Source organism: Haliaeetus albicilla, chromosome 18 (assembly GCF_947461875.1).
Source record: "Haliaeetus albicilla chromosome 18, bHalAlb1.1, whole genome shotgun sequence".
NCBI lineage: Eukaryota > Metazoa > Chordata > Aves > Accipitriformes > Accipitridae > Haliaeetus > Haliaeetus albicilla.
In genome coordinates, this window is record NC_091500.1 from 2,511,348 (window position 1) to 2,528,960 (window position 17,613).

At 39.5% G+C, this 17,613-nt stretch overlaps 1 protein-coding gene across 13 annotated transcripts in view; it reads left to right on the top strand.

Annotated features, from left to right (window-relative positions):
• Window positions 1-11,736, top strand: part of HMBOX1 (homeobox containing 1) — a 112,476-nt gene extending 100,740 nt beyond the window's left edge. For 2 of the 13 annotated variants that reach the window (XM_069805516.1, XM_069805517.1), the window contains exons 7-11: window positions 865-947; window positions 3,182-3,277; window positions 4,970-5,064; window positions 5,273-5,404; window positions 8,571-11,736. In XM_069805516.1, the coding sequence (XP_069661617.1) occupies window positions 865-947; window positions 3,182-3,277; window positions 4,970-5,064; window positions 5,273-5,404; window positions 8,571-8,708 (544 nt within the window). In that variant the 3' untranslated portion in view covers window positions 8,709-11,736. Of the gene's footprint in view, window positions 1-864; window positions 948-3,181; window positions 3,278-4,969; window positions 5,065-5,272; window positions 5,405-6,060; window positions 6,142-8,570 lie in introns of all 13 variants that reach the window. The other 11 variants (XM_069805525.1, XM_069805520.1, XM_069805522.1 and 8 more) reach the window with 11 other exon arrangements.
• Window positions 11,737-17,613: the final 5,877 nt, after the last annotated feature.

A 17,613-nucleotide genomic window follows, 5' to 3' on the forward strand; every position in this document is an offset into this window, starting at 1 on the left:
GTAAACAGGACTTTTTGTTGTTTTTAATGCAAATCTGATAAGCTCTGTAGAATGTAAATCAGTTCATTAAAATTTGTAAAGCACTTAAATGAAATAAAAGAAAGAACAGTTTAACTTTTATAGGATGTTTACTGCATATAAAGTACAATAAAATCACAATTATTCAGAAAAAATGCTGTTAAAATATGCTATACTCAATATGTTATTCTGGGGAAGATTTAAAATCTTTAAATTGTGATTTTTTTTAAAAAAAAAACCAGTCTGACTCTAGAAATCTTACTATATTACTGTGTAGTTTTGTCTGTACAGTCTTCATACCATATCTGTCTAAAGTACGCAATATTTGTGTGTGTTTGTGCATTATATATATAAATATATGTGTGTGTGTGTGTGTGTATTAACCCAGGGATCAAAATAAATATTGAACAGCTCCTTCATTTGTAGGACGCTGCCTAAACTGGGGGTATGTCAGGAAAAAAAACAGGTAAATGATAATAAAGGCAGACGCATGGCCTGTGATGTCTTCTGACGTGATGCTTCACTTGACAGTCTTAACCTGATATTTGTATCATTGCTTACTTTGTATCTCCTAGAACAGTATTCCAAATGCTGAGATAATATTCATTTATCTGGGAAGTTTATCCACTCTATGTGGATATGAGTGCATGCTGATACTACCTTATGCGTATGCAGGTTTACATAAAATTTACTGTGTCCGTGTTACTTCTGTAAAAGCGATGCAGAGACTACCAGGAGTGATGCATAAACTGGCAGTTGACACCCTTTAGTGAAGCTGCTTTGGAGCCTTCATGCTCTGATTTCTGAAAAAAACTTTTTTTTTTTTTGTCCCTCCTTCCCTTGCAGTTACTTCAATGAGAATCAATATCCAGACGAGGCAAAGAGAGAAGAAATTGCCAACGCCTGTAATGCAGTTATACAAAAGCCAGGTGAGGAGCTGATCATGGTGTCCCTTCCAAAGGCAATCGCAATTAGATTTCAACATCTCCTGCTAAATTCAGCAAATCTCATTTTATGGCTATTACTAACAAATGTAGCTCTCTCAACTAGTAGTAGATTTCTTCTTGAGCATTCTATAACTTGTGTTGTTCAAAGCTGCCATACTTGGATGAACATGACAGTCAATGCAATTTTCAAACCTAAATGCTGATGCCTGCAACTTAAATTCCCACCATTTGAGATATGAAGTACAAGTTGTGCATTTGAACATTTCATTTATACAGCTTTGTAAATGGCATTGCTAAGAAAATAAACATGTCTGAAAGGTTTTCATTCTTTATGTTCAGTTATTTCAAAGTACTTATACAAGCACTCAGTAGTGATCTCAGAATTTTATTACGCTCCACAAAAGTGGGTTTTACTGGTTCCTTTTTACAGATGGGAACTCTTAGGTTCACAGACTGAGGCTTGCTGGAGATCATACAGCAGGTCCTCAGAGGAGGAAGGAGCATAGCTTTTCTGTTTCTCTGTTTTCCTTACAACTTCTAGACAGGGATCTCATATTAAAAGCTGTTTATTAATGGAGGACTTTGCATTTGGGTCAACAAGTTGTATTTTCCCTGCTCCCAGAGAAGTCATACTTGGGAAAAGAGCGTGAATATTCAGTGTAGTATTAGTGAGCCCAGATTAGTGGACACACCTGCCTTTGCTTAGTTTTGCTAACCAAACATTTACATAGATTTCAGAACTCATATTTTGGGTATATTTAGATTTTATATAACTAAAAATGAATGCAAAAGAAAGCTAAGGCATGACTCCTGAACAGTGGAACCGTCACATGATAGCACAGAATCATAGAGCAATTTAGGCTGGAAGTGACTTCTGGAGATATCTGGTCCAGCAGAACCAGCTTAGATTAGGTTGCTCAGGGCTTTACCTCATTCAGTTTTGAGTATCTCCAAAACTGGAGGTTTTCCCATCTCTGGGTCCCTGTTCCACAATATTGAGCGCTCTCATGGCAAAATACTTTTCCTAATGCCTAGTCAAAATTTCCCTTGTCGCAACTTTTATGTGTTGCCTCTTGTCTTTTCATTGTGGAATAGAATGATCTGGTGGGTAGAGCACCAAAGAGGTTATGATTTTTATTCCTGACTGTGCTGCTGGTTGATTTAGCAACCTTGAACAAACTGCTTAAATTCTTTGTCTCAGGATCGGTAAAATACTGTGAGTAGTACTGATGCAAAGCATTAGGAAACAGCATAGCTATCTATTTCCAGATTTTTCTTTCTTTTACTTGTCTTATCTCTCCTTACTTATTTAAGTTTGCAGATTGCTGCAATTACATGAATGTTTTGTATGCTGAATAAATAAACTTTGAGAAACAGTCTGAAGCAGGGGAGTCTGATCCCCATGAAACCTGCAGAGGACTGAGAATGCAGCTACATTGAATAGGGTCAGGGCCACCTGAAGAGGTTTCCATGCTGTCCCTGCAATGCTGAATCCCTCCAGTCTTTCCTTTTTTTATACTGGTGATCAGGAGAAGGGATTGTCTCCTGTAGCTGGCTGGTGGCTGTTGGGATTTTATTTGCTGGTTTAAGTGTAAAACTCTAGTGATCCGGTTTCCAACATCCTGCACTTCTCCCAAAAGATCACGAGTGTCCTGGCACAATGGGGAGGGTGTGATTAGTACCATGGGAGTATGATAGTGGGTGATGGTGGAGAGGAAGGAAAGCACATTGGGGGGAAACACAGAATTTCTTAATTCATTTTGCTGCTGAAGAAAACACGTCATGGAACTATATCCTCGCGGCACATAGTAAGAGAACTAGCCCAGGGGTATGTGATTTGTGGCAGGGTGGTGAAATGAATTTTAGTTTTTTGAATCTCAGTTTTGTGCTTGAACTAGAAAAGCAGCCCTCTATTCTCCCACAGCTCTGGATTTTGTTGACTGAAACTGCAAAGAAATTCCTGTATTTCAAATTTTTAAAAAAAGAAGAAAGGCTACTTTGTTTCTAGAAAGATATTTGGCATTTATTACCATACCATCTGGGCACAGTACTTTGATTCACATAAAATTCACTTTATTCTCAGTTATAATAACTTTTCAGTGCTATCTGTGTTTCAGGGGTTTATCACATGTGTAAGGGTCTTTTGCCTACCTCTGGAACCCAGTGAGTAACAGTGCTGGTTTGTTGGGTTTTTTTTCTCCCTGTTACTTTCATAGGAAAAAAGTTATCAGATTTGGAGCGAGTTACCTCCCTTAAAGTGTACAATTGGTTTGCCAACAGAAGAAAGGAAATCAAGAGAAGAGCCAATATCGGTAATGTATCAGAGAGCCTGCTTTCAAGGTTTAGTACATACACTTTCTCAGGAGAGATGGAAATGACGTAAGACTGTATTAATGAAAATACTAGAGGTTCTGACGTTCTTAATAGAAATGTGGAGCAATTTTTAAAATTAGTCTCTTGCTGTTCCAGATTTTTTCTAAAATATAGGTAGGAATTTAATTTATGGAATTCCATCATCAGTGCAGGAAAATGATGCAGTTAAGAAGTTTTACTGGAAGATCAGTTTTAAAAGCCAAAGTGAGAATTTTGTTGGTGGAAGGAGAATCATGCTTCCCTATGTTCAGGCTCCTTTGGGTATCCAAAATAAATCTAAAGTAAAACTTAAAAATATCTGCATTGGAAATAAGGGAAATTGAGACGAAGGCTAGTTCACAACCTTAGCATGCTGTTTAAATGAAAGGTGGCTGTTGTGAAGAGCTTTTATCTGGTTGCAAGTTTCCTTATGTCTGTGTTCCACTGAAATGTGCTTGTTCTTTCAGCCAAAACCTGGGGGTGTCTTTCTTATTGCCATCCCTGAGACCCCACAGGGATCTAAGAGTCCAGGCGACTTGTTTTACATCTCAGATACAGGCACTAGGACCAAAGGTTCTGCAAGCCAACTGCTTATTCTGGTTACATCTGTGCTCCTTACTGCTTTCCAAGGGCTTGCACAGTGACAAGTGGCTGGAACAAAGTAATAATTTTTCTTGATGATCAGGATAAAACAAAAGTCACTTCAGAGTTAGCCCTGCAGGTTCTTCGCGCGAGTTGCTGATCGTAAGGGAATTAGAAGTGACTCTGAACTTGCTAGAAGTAGACCTTCTAATGTGAATAAACACAAGACATTCTAATGTGAATGAACTAACATTAGTGGCCAGGATTCAATAAACTTCTGCAATGCAGGCAAAATTTTATGCCCTTAGTTAGATACTATGCAGAATTACGTTTGCGGTACATAGACAGAGATCCATACCTGCTTATTACCAGTATTTTTGCAAATGTCAAATGTTATGCCCTTTTGCCATCTGCTTCTTTTTGCCATATTTATGAATGAGAAAATTTCTTTCTACATCATTTAATGTGTTACTGAAATTTAACCTAAATTTATTTTTCTAAAAATGAAATCTGTCTGTTGAAGGGGTGGGGGGAACAAAGCAAAGTCAGTCCAAGGTGGGTGGAGCTATAGCTGTATCTGTACTGCATGGGGAAGAGGGTTGGAAGAAGATTAAAAAGACCAAAGGGAGGTTTAGATGCATGGATCCTACTGGAAGATGAAGGTATGTGTGTTTTTAAATCCCTTAAGTGCTTTAAAAAATTTCTCCATCTATTTTCAGACACTCCCCGCCCCCCTCAAGTCCTGCCAGTCCAAACTATGTGGGAAGATCTACAGGGAATGCCTTTGCCACTCCAGTGCATTAGAAATTAAGCTAATTTCTAATAGGACTGGCTGGAAAACGAGGATTCTTACTCGCAAACAAGTCTGTTAGTTGGCAGGGAAGGATTTCAGGCAAACCAGTATCTGTACATGTGCTACCTTCCCAAATACTGGAGAGTGAAGAGGAAGAGGCTAAGAACTAACTCTGTTCCTCCAGTTATTCTAACTTCTTGAAAAAAAAAAAAAAGTAGTTACTTTTAATTACTCTAATGCATCAGATAAATTAGGGATCCATTTGCTTTTTTCGAAGAAGCAGCAATCCTGGAGAGCCATGGAATAGATGTACAGAGTCCGGGAGGTCATTCCAACAGTGACGACGTTGATGGCAATGACTACTCAGAGCAGGTAAGCATGGTGAATGAGCCGCGTGGCCCAAAAAGGGAGAGTTCACGCGACACATGAAGAGGCCCTCTACCTCTCACAAAACAGATGTCTCTTGTTTTTGTTTTGCTTTTATGTAATTGTAATGGGGAAGGTGGAAGAGCACAGCTCCCCTATTTGAATGTGTTGAGCAACCAGTATTCACCCACATGGATTTATTGTCATACAACAGGACACTTGGCAAGTACGCAATGGGGAGGAGGAGGGAAGATGTTCAGAGGGAGGCAGAGAAGCAGAGAAGGTAGAAGAAGACAGGAGGATCTGCTCCAAACAAGCAAGTTACACCATTCACGCCACACGCAATGTATGAAAAATGTTAGGAGAGTGTTAACTCACCTAGTGCACCATGCATAACTTGCGCTCTCCTTACCCCTGGCACCATTCTAGTTATCCACCCTTCAGAAAGGATGTACAGGTCTTTAACAGCTGCTCCTATATATCAGGCACCAACATGCTTCCCTGCAAAACTAGGCATGTGTGTTCCTCTTGCACCTATTCTTTCTTTCTGCAAGAAATGTCTCCGTTATAGCCGGTGCTCCAGCTACTGTGAGTTGCTTATCTGGCACCCAGACAAGTACAGCAGTAAGCCCCTGCCCAGTACACTTTAGAATCCCTTTTGTCAACCTTGCCCAGCAAGATACTGAGCACCCTCCTATAAGGTGCTGAGCTCCCTCTGTTTGTCTGTGGGAGTACCTTTCAGGAGTGTCTCAGGATCCGTCCCTAAGACACTGACAGACAAAGGGTGAAGGGTGGGGGGGAAGGATTTGATTAAATAAAGTTTGACATTTATTTGGCCCTATACCTGTTCCGTATTGTTCTGCAACAATGTGCCACTATTGGGATTGTTTACATATTATCTGTCTTTTTTTTTTTTCTTTTTGCATTTTAACTTTTGCCTATTCTCTATTTTTCTTGGTTGTTTTTAACCCTTGACAGCAACTTCTTTTTTAAATTCTCTAGCAAAAGAATACCCCTTCCCGCACTCTGAGCCCTCACCTACCCTAAAGTTGGTGACCCTTCCTTCACACACCTTCCTGACAGGTATTGCATCCCCTTCCCAATTTTCCTTCAGGTGTCAGTGTTGGCCAAACCCCCCAGGGCTGTGTGTGCTTGGCACCAGTGGACTTAAACAGTTCACTTGGTTCTGATGTGAGCTGCGTTCTGTGCTATACCCAACATCTGGGGTGGGCAGATCGCTTTTAATTGACTCGTTTGGGAGAAGTAGGTAGGTCTCCCTCTATAAAGGCTGCTGGTGGAGTGTAATAGCAACTGAGTGTCCTGGAATGAGTCCCTAGCATACTTGGCTGTGGCCCAGTACGACAGATATCTGGCAGAGGCATTCCCAGACGCTCTGCTTCTGATGGGTATTAAGGCCCTTTTTATAGGTCATCACCAGCAGATTTGGTGGAACCAACTTCGCTAGCTCTAGATGATGAGAGGCTGCTCTGTGACTGTTATAAAATGTTTTGAAACTGCTGCCGAGCACTGATAATTCCTTGTCTGTCAGATACAGGACCTGAACACTGAGATGAAGTATTATGTAGACTCCCAAACTATGTTTTTCATCTGTGTGTTATCCAAAATACTTTGAGAAGAGAAATAAATTGGTTATTAAAATTTAAAGATCTTTGTTTAGAGTCCTTAAAAATTATATTTCTCAGTAATCTAGCTGGGCTCCTCTATGAAGTTAGGTTAGGCATTAGCAGCGAAGCTGATTAAATGGCAAGCTCTCCTGATGACCATTTAACGTCCCTTAGCTGTTAAAACCATAAATTCTGTTTTCCACAGCAACACTTGAACTCTAGTAAACTTTAAAACGCAAAGTTCATCCAAATACTAATGAAGTGCCTAGAACTCCAGAAGTCAGGACTTTGTATTTCTTACAGTGGTAAAGATTACTGAGAGGCCCTTAGAGTGTGCACACATCACAATATTTGGCTGACATTTGTTGTAAAGGAATGCATTCCTTTAAATAACCTCAGGATTTTACCAAATCCTGGCTTTTCTGTCCCCCTCAGCATTTGCCACCTGTTGTCTTAATTTAAAAATGCATAACACATTTTAAATTTCACAAGTTCATTGCTTAAAGGCTGTTGGAAGACTGATAAATGTTTATCATTTCCTTTCTGTCAATAATAATAATTTTAAAAAGTTGTGAGATCATGGTGTGGTAACTATTAGTACCCCATTTTAAAGAGGGGAAAACACCATGATTTTGCCTGAAGTTCCAGAAGAATTTATTTGGCAGCTGGAATTAGAGTTTGGGTATTGCTGGTTCCCCTTCTTATTATTGAAAACCAGGCCCTCTTTCTGATGTAGACTGAGAAACATGCACAATTCACTACAAAATTCATGCTAGAATTGTCAGACTTTTAGGTCTGCTATTGTATGGCCATTATGCACCTGTAGAAGGAGCCCCCGAAATCATTGCACTGTTTTCTTAACAGTCTGGGAGGTTTTCAGCATCTTTTTCCCTATTACTGTGTGAATTCAATGTCTTCACAGGATACTGGCTCAGACCAAGGGTTAGTCTAGGTATGTATCCTGTTTCTGAGTGAGGTCAGTAGTAGAATTTAAAGAAAATATTTTAAAGAAAATATTTTAAAGAATATATAGAATGATTTTATTATAGTAGCTTCCAGCTTCTGGATGTCAGTAGTTTTGAGAGGCTTCCTGAGCCAGGCAGTGTATCCACTTTCTGTTTTAATACATTTCTAGTAGACTAATTTTCCCTGAAGTTGTCTAACGTTGCCTTTTAGAGCCATTTTAACTTTAATCTGATCTAAAAATCAGTGAATCCTACAACTGAACTGCGATAAGTGAAGCAGTGCTTCCTATTGCTGCTTTGGAATATATTATCATTCCAGTGAGTGCCCTTGCTTACTAGATCACAAGAAACGATGAACAATTGTTCTCTATTTTACTAATTATCTGTAATAAACATTTACCATATCAACCATCAGCCATTTCTTTTTCAAACTGAAGAACCTCAGTCTATTTAGCCTCTCCTCGTAAGGAAGCTACCCCATGCCTCTCTTCCCCTGGGCTACTGTTCTCTCTACCTTTTCTAGTTCTGTTGTGCCCTCTTTGAATGGGATGACCAGAACTGTATATTCAAAATGTAAACGTAGCATGAATTTGTGCAGTGCATAATGATTCCTGTCTTAGTTTGGTTTCCTGACATACCTTGTGTATCACTTTCATCTTTATAATTTAATATTTTCTCAGAATATCCCCCCTCCAATTTCTGTCTTGAAAATTGGGTACCCCACTCCTTGCCTTGCTTACCTTTGTCTGCACAGTGAGGGAAATCAGTCCTAAATCAATTTTGTAAATTCCTTTCACGTTCTACCCTGTAACAAATGTGCAATTCACTGTCCCTAGTCCATTACTTTACACACTAGTTTTATCTGCTGTTTTTCTACTTACGGAGTAACAGTGCTTCTCTCTTCTCCTTTCCACATGCACAGGATGACAGCACTAGCCATAGTGACCATCAAGACCCCATTTCATTAGCCGTGGAAATGGCAGCGGTAAACCACACCATCTTGGCATTGGCCCGGCAAGGAGCCAACGAGATCAAGACAGAGGCTCTAGACGACGACTGATACAAAGAAAGGGGAGGGTCGAAGCAAGAAGTAACTTAGTTTTAGACGTAGCACCTTAGCAGACTTTCCTCGGTCCTTAATATGTGTTCTTACAGTATAACTTTGCAGTTTCTTGTACGTCAGTTAGCTGTTAGGGTCTTGTTCTGTGAAGATGGCATGGTGCCCTCAGCCTTTGCATATACTCTCTCAGTATTAATTCCCAATAAATAATCAACCAACCAACCAACCTCCCTCTCCCAGCCCCAGTGGCTAGAAAAATCTTGCTGCTCTGTCTTAGCATTCAAAGTGCTTCCAGGTATTTTAGACAGCCCTCAATTACAAGTCTTAGGCTACACTTAAGATCTTGGATACCCTTAGAGATTGTGTTAAAAAAATAGTCTGTACGCTTTTCCTTCTCTGAGACTGAAAGGATGCAAGCTGAGGTAGTGGCACAGGGTCGATGGACACCAGATCGGGAGTATCAACAGAGAGTAAAAAGAACACTAGAAACCCCACTTCAGCATGGGAATAAATGATTTCCAGCTGCAATAAGCCGTGCCTCACTGGTCATACAGTGACTTGATATACTTTTGGGTGCTGTGCTGAGAATGTCCATTGGAAACACATTCACATATTTCGGTTGATGTTCACATATTCAACACAGACATCCTCTACTCTCACAAGCTGCGTGGCTTAGTGGATAAGTACTGCCTTCTGCCTCTGGGACCATGATTGAAGCCCAGCCTGGGATCATGAGCTGAATGTCTAATGGACAACAGTCCACTTCTCAAAACCACTATTCATTATTTGGCATGGCTAGCAGTGCCTGCTCAGAAGAGGTCTAGACTCTATTGATCTGTCATTAACAATTTCACCTTTTATTCTCTTGCCTTTTCTGTCCCCACCCTACTCCTCTCTCCACTTTGCCACTTTCAAAAGCAGTGTTTTCCAGGAAAGTATTAAGGTCATAAAAATGGGTGAGTGGATTTTTACACACCTGTGTAACTAATGCCTATGTCCTGACTAGCCTGAAAGGTTATTGGAGAACTTTTGCATCTGACCTTTGCTAGGTAACCATCATAGCATAAACATTCTCCTAAATTCGAACTCTTTTTGTTTGTTTAAAGGCAGGAGGATCTCTTACCTGAGAAATGGGGTGTGAATGTTTTGTGTTCTCTTTACTCTGTCCTTGTTAAGATGTGAGAAAGCTATACTGCTACGAGCAATTTAATTAATAATTGGAAGCCATACTGATAATGGATGTGGTAATATTTGTAAAGCAAACCTACTTTAAGTAGCAGAAACTAATGGAATTGTTTTCCTTGATCATATGTAGCACTTTTGTTACTTTTTTCTTAAAGATATTTATATTTGATAAGTCTTTTTTTTATCATTTGAGAATTCAAAATACCAAACAGCAAACTTGCATTACAGAGTCACCCTGTGATCACCTTGTCATCTAGTATCTAAATGATGAACTGTGTGTGCATCTAAGAAAATTACATCTGCTGGCATTGTGTGGAAATGATCTCCTGGCATCCTGATAAAATGATATGTTGCTGCCGGTAAGAGGAAACGTTTCAATGGAAACAGCATGGGAAGTGTTAGAGACGGGCAGGACTGTGTTATATTAAAAATAAAAATTAAAAACCTATGTAAATTTTTGTATCTAGATATATAAAAATTTGCATAGTGTTTCCTCAACATTCCATTTTTATCTTCCCCGTTTATGTGGGAATAGCTTAAAAAGGGGAAAACAGCTTAGTCTGAAGGATGGGTTTCCGTTTTCTCCCCTCCACTTCTAAAGGTGGAGGGAATGAAGGGAAGCTGCTGTTACTTGGCTTGTTCTCATCCCTTCCTCACGCTTAACTATCAGATAGCATTGTGAACTCCTAAAATGTGGCCCCTCAGCAGGTTTTCAGCCAGCCTAAACCACTTCAAGGCGTAGGCTAACTAGATCATCTTTACATCTGTTAATCTTGTGAAAATTGCTTAGGTAAGTGTGGAGGAGATTTTGTGCTTTCAGAGGGCACAGAGTTGGCACCTCTTTGTCTCTGTAACTTTGAAGATATATAGGTAGGGCTTGGCCTCGTCTTTCACTTATGGATTTCATTGGAAAATTTATGTGCTTTCCTTAGATATAGATCACTGAAGCAGAATGAAGCCGTCTTTTTTCTGTTTTATTGCATTTCTTGAGTAGGCAAATTCATAAGTAGCATCAGGGCGGACTCAGGAAAGAAAGGAATTGGATCAGCGACCATTGCACCATTGCAGTTTTTTTTCTTAATGTGCGTATGAATGTTTTGGTACTAAGGAGTGAGAGGACGGGGAGAGCTTTTATTTCTATTTTTGCACAGCAGAATGATCGAGCGAACTATAGCCTTAGTGGAATTTTACCTATTTATTCATTCCACAGTCACACACCAAGCTGACAAGCAACATCCACGATTTATAGTAAGGAGATTTTAATAATCGATGACCTCTTTACGTTGGGCTTGCCACCACCATTTGTTCTGGCTGTTTCATTTTAAAAAGAACAGACTCAAACTGTTGGACAGCTGCAATTTTAAAAGAAATATTGCTTACTATACCATCTTAAAAAAAAAAGTCATTGTTTCAAGCATCGCCTTTTTAAAGCAATAGGGAAGAATAAAAATAGTACTAGAACTTCTATATCCTGATTATAGGTTCATGTGATGCAGGATTAAAGTAACGCCACTAAAATTGTATGTCTATACCATGTAATGTGGAATAATCTGGTCTCAGTTCTGTTTGTCACTGTCAGGTAGCTGCTGGTCTCATCATGCATCAATATCCTATCTGAAGGTTAAACAGTTAAACCCCTTGTGAACGACTGGAGATTGGCAGATCCTCCTTGTCTGTAGCTTCCTGGTAAATACCATCTTCTCACCAGAGAAAATAGCAAATTACTTAACTGGGGAATCAGACAACTTGGTTTCATGGTGTCAGTTTTTGGGTTGCCCCCGTCTATTTTGGCTTTTCTTTGACCATCCAGAGGTACGAGGAAGGAGTAGGACCAGCTGTTACCATGATGATATCCGGAGAAGTGTACATGATCTGGAGTAAGTGAAAGAATTGGTGGAGAGTGTGTCCTGGAATTTAGCATTTGTTTTAGGTTTTTTTCCACAATATGGGAATCTTCTTTGTCTTTCTGTCTCTGGATTTTCTTGAAAATTATGCCTCATTTTTGTAGCATTGCAATTCAGTTGCAATTTGTGGTAGCCAATCTGGAATTACTGCAGTTTGTTCTCATGTGGGTTCCCTTGAAGTGAATCTGGTGGCAGACTAGGTCTACCTTTTTGTTCTGTGAATAGAGGAGAAATTATTTAAGATGCTTCTCTTCTGTGATGGGCACAGATTGCTTTTAACTTTGTAGGTTAAGTTCTGGCTGTTATTTTGTCGCTCATAAAGTCCTTATACTTGAGTTGTCACCTCTTACCGTCTTCTTAAAACAACAATTTCTACCTCCACTTCTTTTTTGGGTTGTGTCGGGTTTTTTGTTGGTGGTTTGTTTTGGGGTTTGGGGTTTCTTTAATTTTTTTTTAAGTCCACCACCTTTTTTCCTGAAGTATGAGATCCCAGACGTTTGCAAAAGCATTTTGAGATGATAAAAATAAATTGACTTAGACATGAGTAGACATGTTGCCCATTGATGCTGTACCATTATAGAGATATCTTCTAAATACTCTATAAACATACTTATTGTTACAGTGTAATCCCATTAGTCATATGTTGGATGTGAACAAGTTGGTCATGAGTCAGCAGGGCACCCTTGCAGCAATTAAGGAATCTCATTAAAAAGAGCCTTCTTCTCAAGGTTAAGGAAAGCGATTAGTCCCCTCTGTTCATCACTTGTGGGATCACATCTGGAGTACTGTGTGTGGTGTTGGGCAGGAGTGAGTCCATCGTAGCGCTGCTGAGATGAGAGGGTTGAAGCATATGTCATGTGGTGAGAGTTTGTGAGAGCTGGGTTTGTTCAGTTTTTGTTCTTCAGCTATCTTAATGGGTGGGCTTGGAGAAGATGGAGCCAGGCTTTTCTCAGAGGTGCATAGCAAAAAGGTGAGGGGCAGTGGGCTGAAGTTGTATGAAAGAAAATCCCAGATAAATATGAAGATAAATATTTTCATGCTCAAAGTGGAAGAACAGTGGCCCAGAAGGGCAGTGGAAACCCCATCCTTGGGGATGTTCAAAACTCAACTGGACAAGGTTGGATTAGAGACCTCCAGAAGTCTCTTCTGACCTAAATTATTCTGATTCTGTACAAACCTGCTCAGGTTGAGGTTTTTCCTAGTTCTGATCTATACATGTTGACTTGTTTAAAGAAATTCTCTTAATTTGTTGTTGTGGGTTTTTTTTCTGTTTTGCTATTCATAAAAAGTTATCTTTCCTATTCTACTAATAGAGGGGAGCTTTATTTGCAGGGTCTGGCTCCAGGCTCCAATCAAGCCATAAGTAATAAATTTCATTAATTATTTGCTCTGTTTACACAGTTCTTCAGGGATATTTGAATTATTCTGTTTGTTTCATTGCCTAACATCAGACTGGTAAGTTTTCCATGTTTTCATAACATTTGTGCTGTAGATCAGTTTTTGCCTTTGTGAGGATTTATCGTTGTCTTGCTGCTGTGAGTGCAGGTGAAAAATTTCACATAGCTGAACATATTAGAGGAAAAATTGTAGTTAGCTTAAGCCCGCTGGTGACTACTATGATAAGCTAGAAATTTTTGGTTCAGTAAATCATTAATTGGTGTTTATCAGAAGCTGAAAGAGTATGACTGGGAAAGAGTCATATTATACTCACTTGAATCCTCCTTTCCTCAAGTGTTAGCTGTTGGCCACTGCTAGGAAAAAAAACATGCTTCACTAGGCAGATTTTAGGTCTGATGTGGATGTTATTTGGAAGAGAAATCGCAATGGTGTTTGCCAATATGGACTGGCTTGGGGTCAGTTAGACTCCCAAGAGTTAATTTCTGCCTTTGAGGTGCATAAGTGCATGGAGATGAGTTCACGATTTTGAGTTCCTCTATGTGGTATAAAAATTTTCCTTCACAATGAGACGCCGCTTGCAAAGAAGTAAAATGAAAGCATTGTGCTGGCCTTCCCCCAGAGTAGTTGAGTCGCCAAGACGTGGTAGCTGTAGCAGGGTTTCATAAGGAAACAGATTTTATTTTTCCTATAGATAAAATCAGCAAAATTCGTGTAAGAGTTTTCAAAACTCAAAATTGCTGCCCCTAAAGCACTTAATGGAGGATGTTGTTTCCCTGCCTGTAATCTTAACTCAGATGCAAAGCTGGATTCACACCTTTCTCTGCAAATTACTAAGCTTCAGTGTGAGATTTTGCCTATAGTACTGAGAGCTGTGGATGTTTAGTAGAAGATTTTTTTCCCACTTTATCCCTGGAATTCTGCTCATTTTAGATCATTTTCTTACCAGAAGGTTTATGTTCCTCCTCCACCCCAGCTACGTCATTGTGCAGCTTTCATTCCCCAGCGTTCATCAGCTTCTTTCAAGTTTGTTGGATAATTACGAGCAAATTCTAGGGGCTTTTTGTCAAAATAAACTTTGCTCTTATTTTAGACAAGGCTTCCCACCCAAGTAGCTCTTGCACTCTTTGAAGTTATTTAACTTGGTAGTGTTATTTTGAGCAAAGTCTTAAGCTTGTAGACAATAATCTTGATTTTGGTGTAGCTTTTATAATTTGGCAGGAATCTTTGTTGGCAGGATTGGTCTTGAAAACTGCGTTATATGTCAGTGACCTAACGTGTTCATTCTTATTAGCCAGCTGAAGATTGTGTGTGTGTGTTAGTAGCAGTAGTCAGGGTTGTATCGTGATCCCAGCTAATTTAATGGAGTTTTGTGGAGTCAGGCATTTTCACTGTGATTTCTTGGAAGGGAAGGTTGATGGCCTGACCAAAAAGTACCTTGCAGTTCCTAAGAAGAGTTGCAGAGACATTTCAAAATAAAACATTCCCCCTTGGGCTTTTTTGCAGCTGGGATACTTACTCAGGATATTGAATCAGTTATTGGCCAACAGACATTTGGCAAGCTGAAAAGCATAGTCCTAAAACCTTCATTTTAACAACTATTACTGTTGTCTAATTTATAGGGTTTAAACTGTCCAACTAAAGAAGTTGCACATTGATGAAGGATGAGGCATTCTAGAGATGGCAGCTATAAATTCGAATTTAAAATACACAAAAATTATTTTTCTCCTTTGTGAGAAATGTGTTTTAACTAGAAAAGTGGACTTGGTCGTTTTGAGGACTGTCAGTAGGATGACAGCATTTTGATGTTGGTTTTTGTCCAACAAATATAAATAAAATCAAATAAATGAAAATAATCTCAGTGGCACCAGTGAAACAGAGATGCGGGGAGAAGAATTCAAACACCTAAAGAGTTGTTCATCGCTAACCTTGGCCTTAGGATTTATCACTTAAAAATAGCCTAGAGTTGTTCATGCCTGTTTTCGCGTAGGCGTCCATTGAACGTAGGTGATGCTGTAGCTAAGACAGTATTGGCACAATTACAATAATCAGCACAAACTACTCTCTGTTTTTGTTAAGATTTTTCTGCCACGCTCTTTGAAAATCCATATCATACTTTAGCTTGCTGGAAGAAGTAAACAAATACATTTTGCTCTTTCAAGATACCAAGATACGCTCTGTGATGCCTGCAACATGCTTATCAGTGTAGCATCTAGGCAATAATACTGACAGCTTATGTCGTGAAGATAGAAGAGGATTTGCCATTTTGGGTGTGGGGGAAGAATTCACAAAGTGTATTTTAAATGCCCCTGTTAATCAGGCTGATCAAGAAAACTAACTAATTGGTTTGATTGCTGCAGTGTTGTGCTCTTCCCCATTCTTTCCAGTAAGCTTTGGAGTGCTCTGGCCAACAGCTTAAGCGTGAGTGAACTAAAACCATTGAACTAGAGTGAACTGCATAATGGGCCTTTGATGTTTCTGTATGTTCAGTGCATCTCTCACTCAGATGGCTTGGCAGAAGGCGCTCTCTGCCATTTATTCCCTCTCTTCCCTCCGCTGTTAAATGGAAGCGGGTGTATTCTGCTGATCAAAACATCCAGCACACTTCTGCTAAATCCTTTCAAACTGCAGCCAGGGTAATTGGGATGGGTAGGATAAATGCGTAAGAGTATGGCAGTAAGAGTGATGGCAGTTCTTTTGAATGACTGGGTGTCCTCCTGACATGTAATTAGCTGCTTTAGAAAGATGGGGATTGGCATGGTCATAATTAAAAGGATTTCTGTCTTTTCTGTGATTGAAAACAGAAGATCTTCCGCCCCCTAATTCTCTTTAATACCAGTGTTATTAGTGACACTTGGAACACAGCTACTTCGTAAACTTAAATAATGACCTGTTCCTAATGGTAACTTACAACAGCAGGGACTGAAACCGAGGTTAGTTTTCTATGCAAAGCTGCTTCTCTTCCTTTTATGTTCCTCCCCACACACCACCACCCCTCCCGGTTATGTACGTATTGCTGCTCACTGAGTTTCAGAAACAAAACAGGCGTTTAGTTATGTGTGACAGAATTATTACAGATTACCCAGGGTTCTGGTTTAGTCCGTCTTGATTTGTTTTAGAGTTGTAGTGTTGAGGAAGATTAGCCATGGTCCAGGACTCGGCTGAATTACTCTTCCTGTGTTTTCATGCTGCCCACAGGTAGAAGGTTCCAATTACACTGTTGTCCTCCGGTTCCTGAAGCAGGGAATGTAACTCACTCTTCTGTGTCACTCCAAGTTCTCCTTCGTAGTGTCTCAGTTTGGAAGCCTTATCAGCAGTTGTTGCCAAGTATATAACCGTATTGTCCTCAAGCTGTCTGCTGTCTCCTGTTGCAGGTAGCATGGTGTAATAATATGAACTGACTCACCTTTTTCTTAAGAAATCTCAAAATAGCCTGCAACTGGATAGTTGGCTGGACAGTATGCTTGCCATTCATGACAGGAGAGGATATATGGCGGTGACCTAAAATAACATCGTAGTCTTTCTCTGAGACGTTGCTAGATTCTCAAAAAGCATCTGTCATAGGGTGTTATGTGCCTTTTTATTCTGTGTTTTTGTGAGAAACATTTTCTGTTGACCAGTCTTGAGCACTGAAGAGCCTGTGCTCCATGTTTGCCCATAAGTTTCTTAACCATATTTTTCCATAGTGCTGTTCTGCAGTAGTTACTTATCAGACAGGTTTCCAGAGTTTTTTGGTATGCAAAGATGCATATAGAGACTCTTAGTCAAATTCAGAAAAATTAGCAGGTTCCTAACTCCAGCAGATTTGAAAAAGAAGTTAGGAACTTCCTTAGGCTCTTATTTAAATCCTTCAGTTCCTTTTCAGCTTCTTTGTACCGAAATACTTGTGTAAATCTCATCCAGTGTCACTGTGGTCCAGAACAGACCTGTGTGTCATGGGTACTTCAGTTCTTCCAGCGCAGTTACCACTGGTGGTACTACACTCACAGTAGCAATGGTAGCAACTTCCTTTTCTAGGACATATGTTTTTAGATGTTAACTTGCTGCTGTCATGGGCCTCAATTCAGCTTCCTATCCTCCTCTCTCCACCCCTTCTCCTTAAGTAATTAAAGTCTTCCATGTTATGGCAAGATGGCATATGTAGCTTAAATAACCCACCTCTATAATTAAGAGGTTGACTTTAGCCTTCTGAGATATATTTTACATCATTTGAGATTTAAAAATACATTTTACTTAACAAAGTTTATCTGTCAAATCGCTCAAGGAGGGCAAAGAGATAATGAAAGTAAATTATTAATTAATACTTCTCACCCAATATATTCCATTAAGAATATTAAGCATATGTTCCATTCCTCAAAGTATGTTTTACTTTGGATTTTTTTTTTTTTTTTTTAAGTCTGCCTGCTGATAAAGTTGCTGCT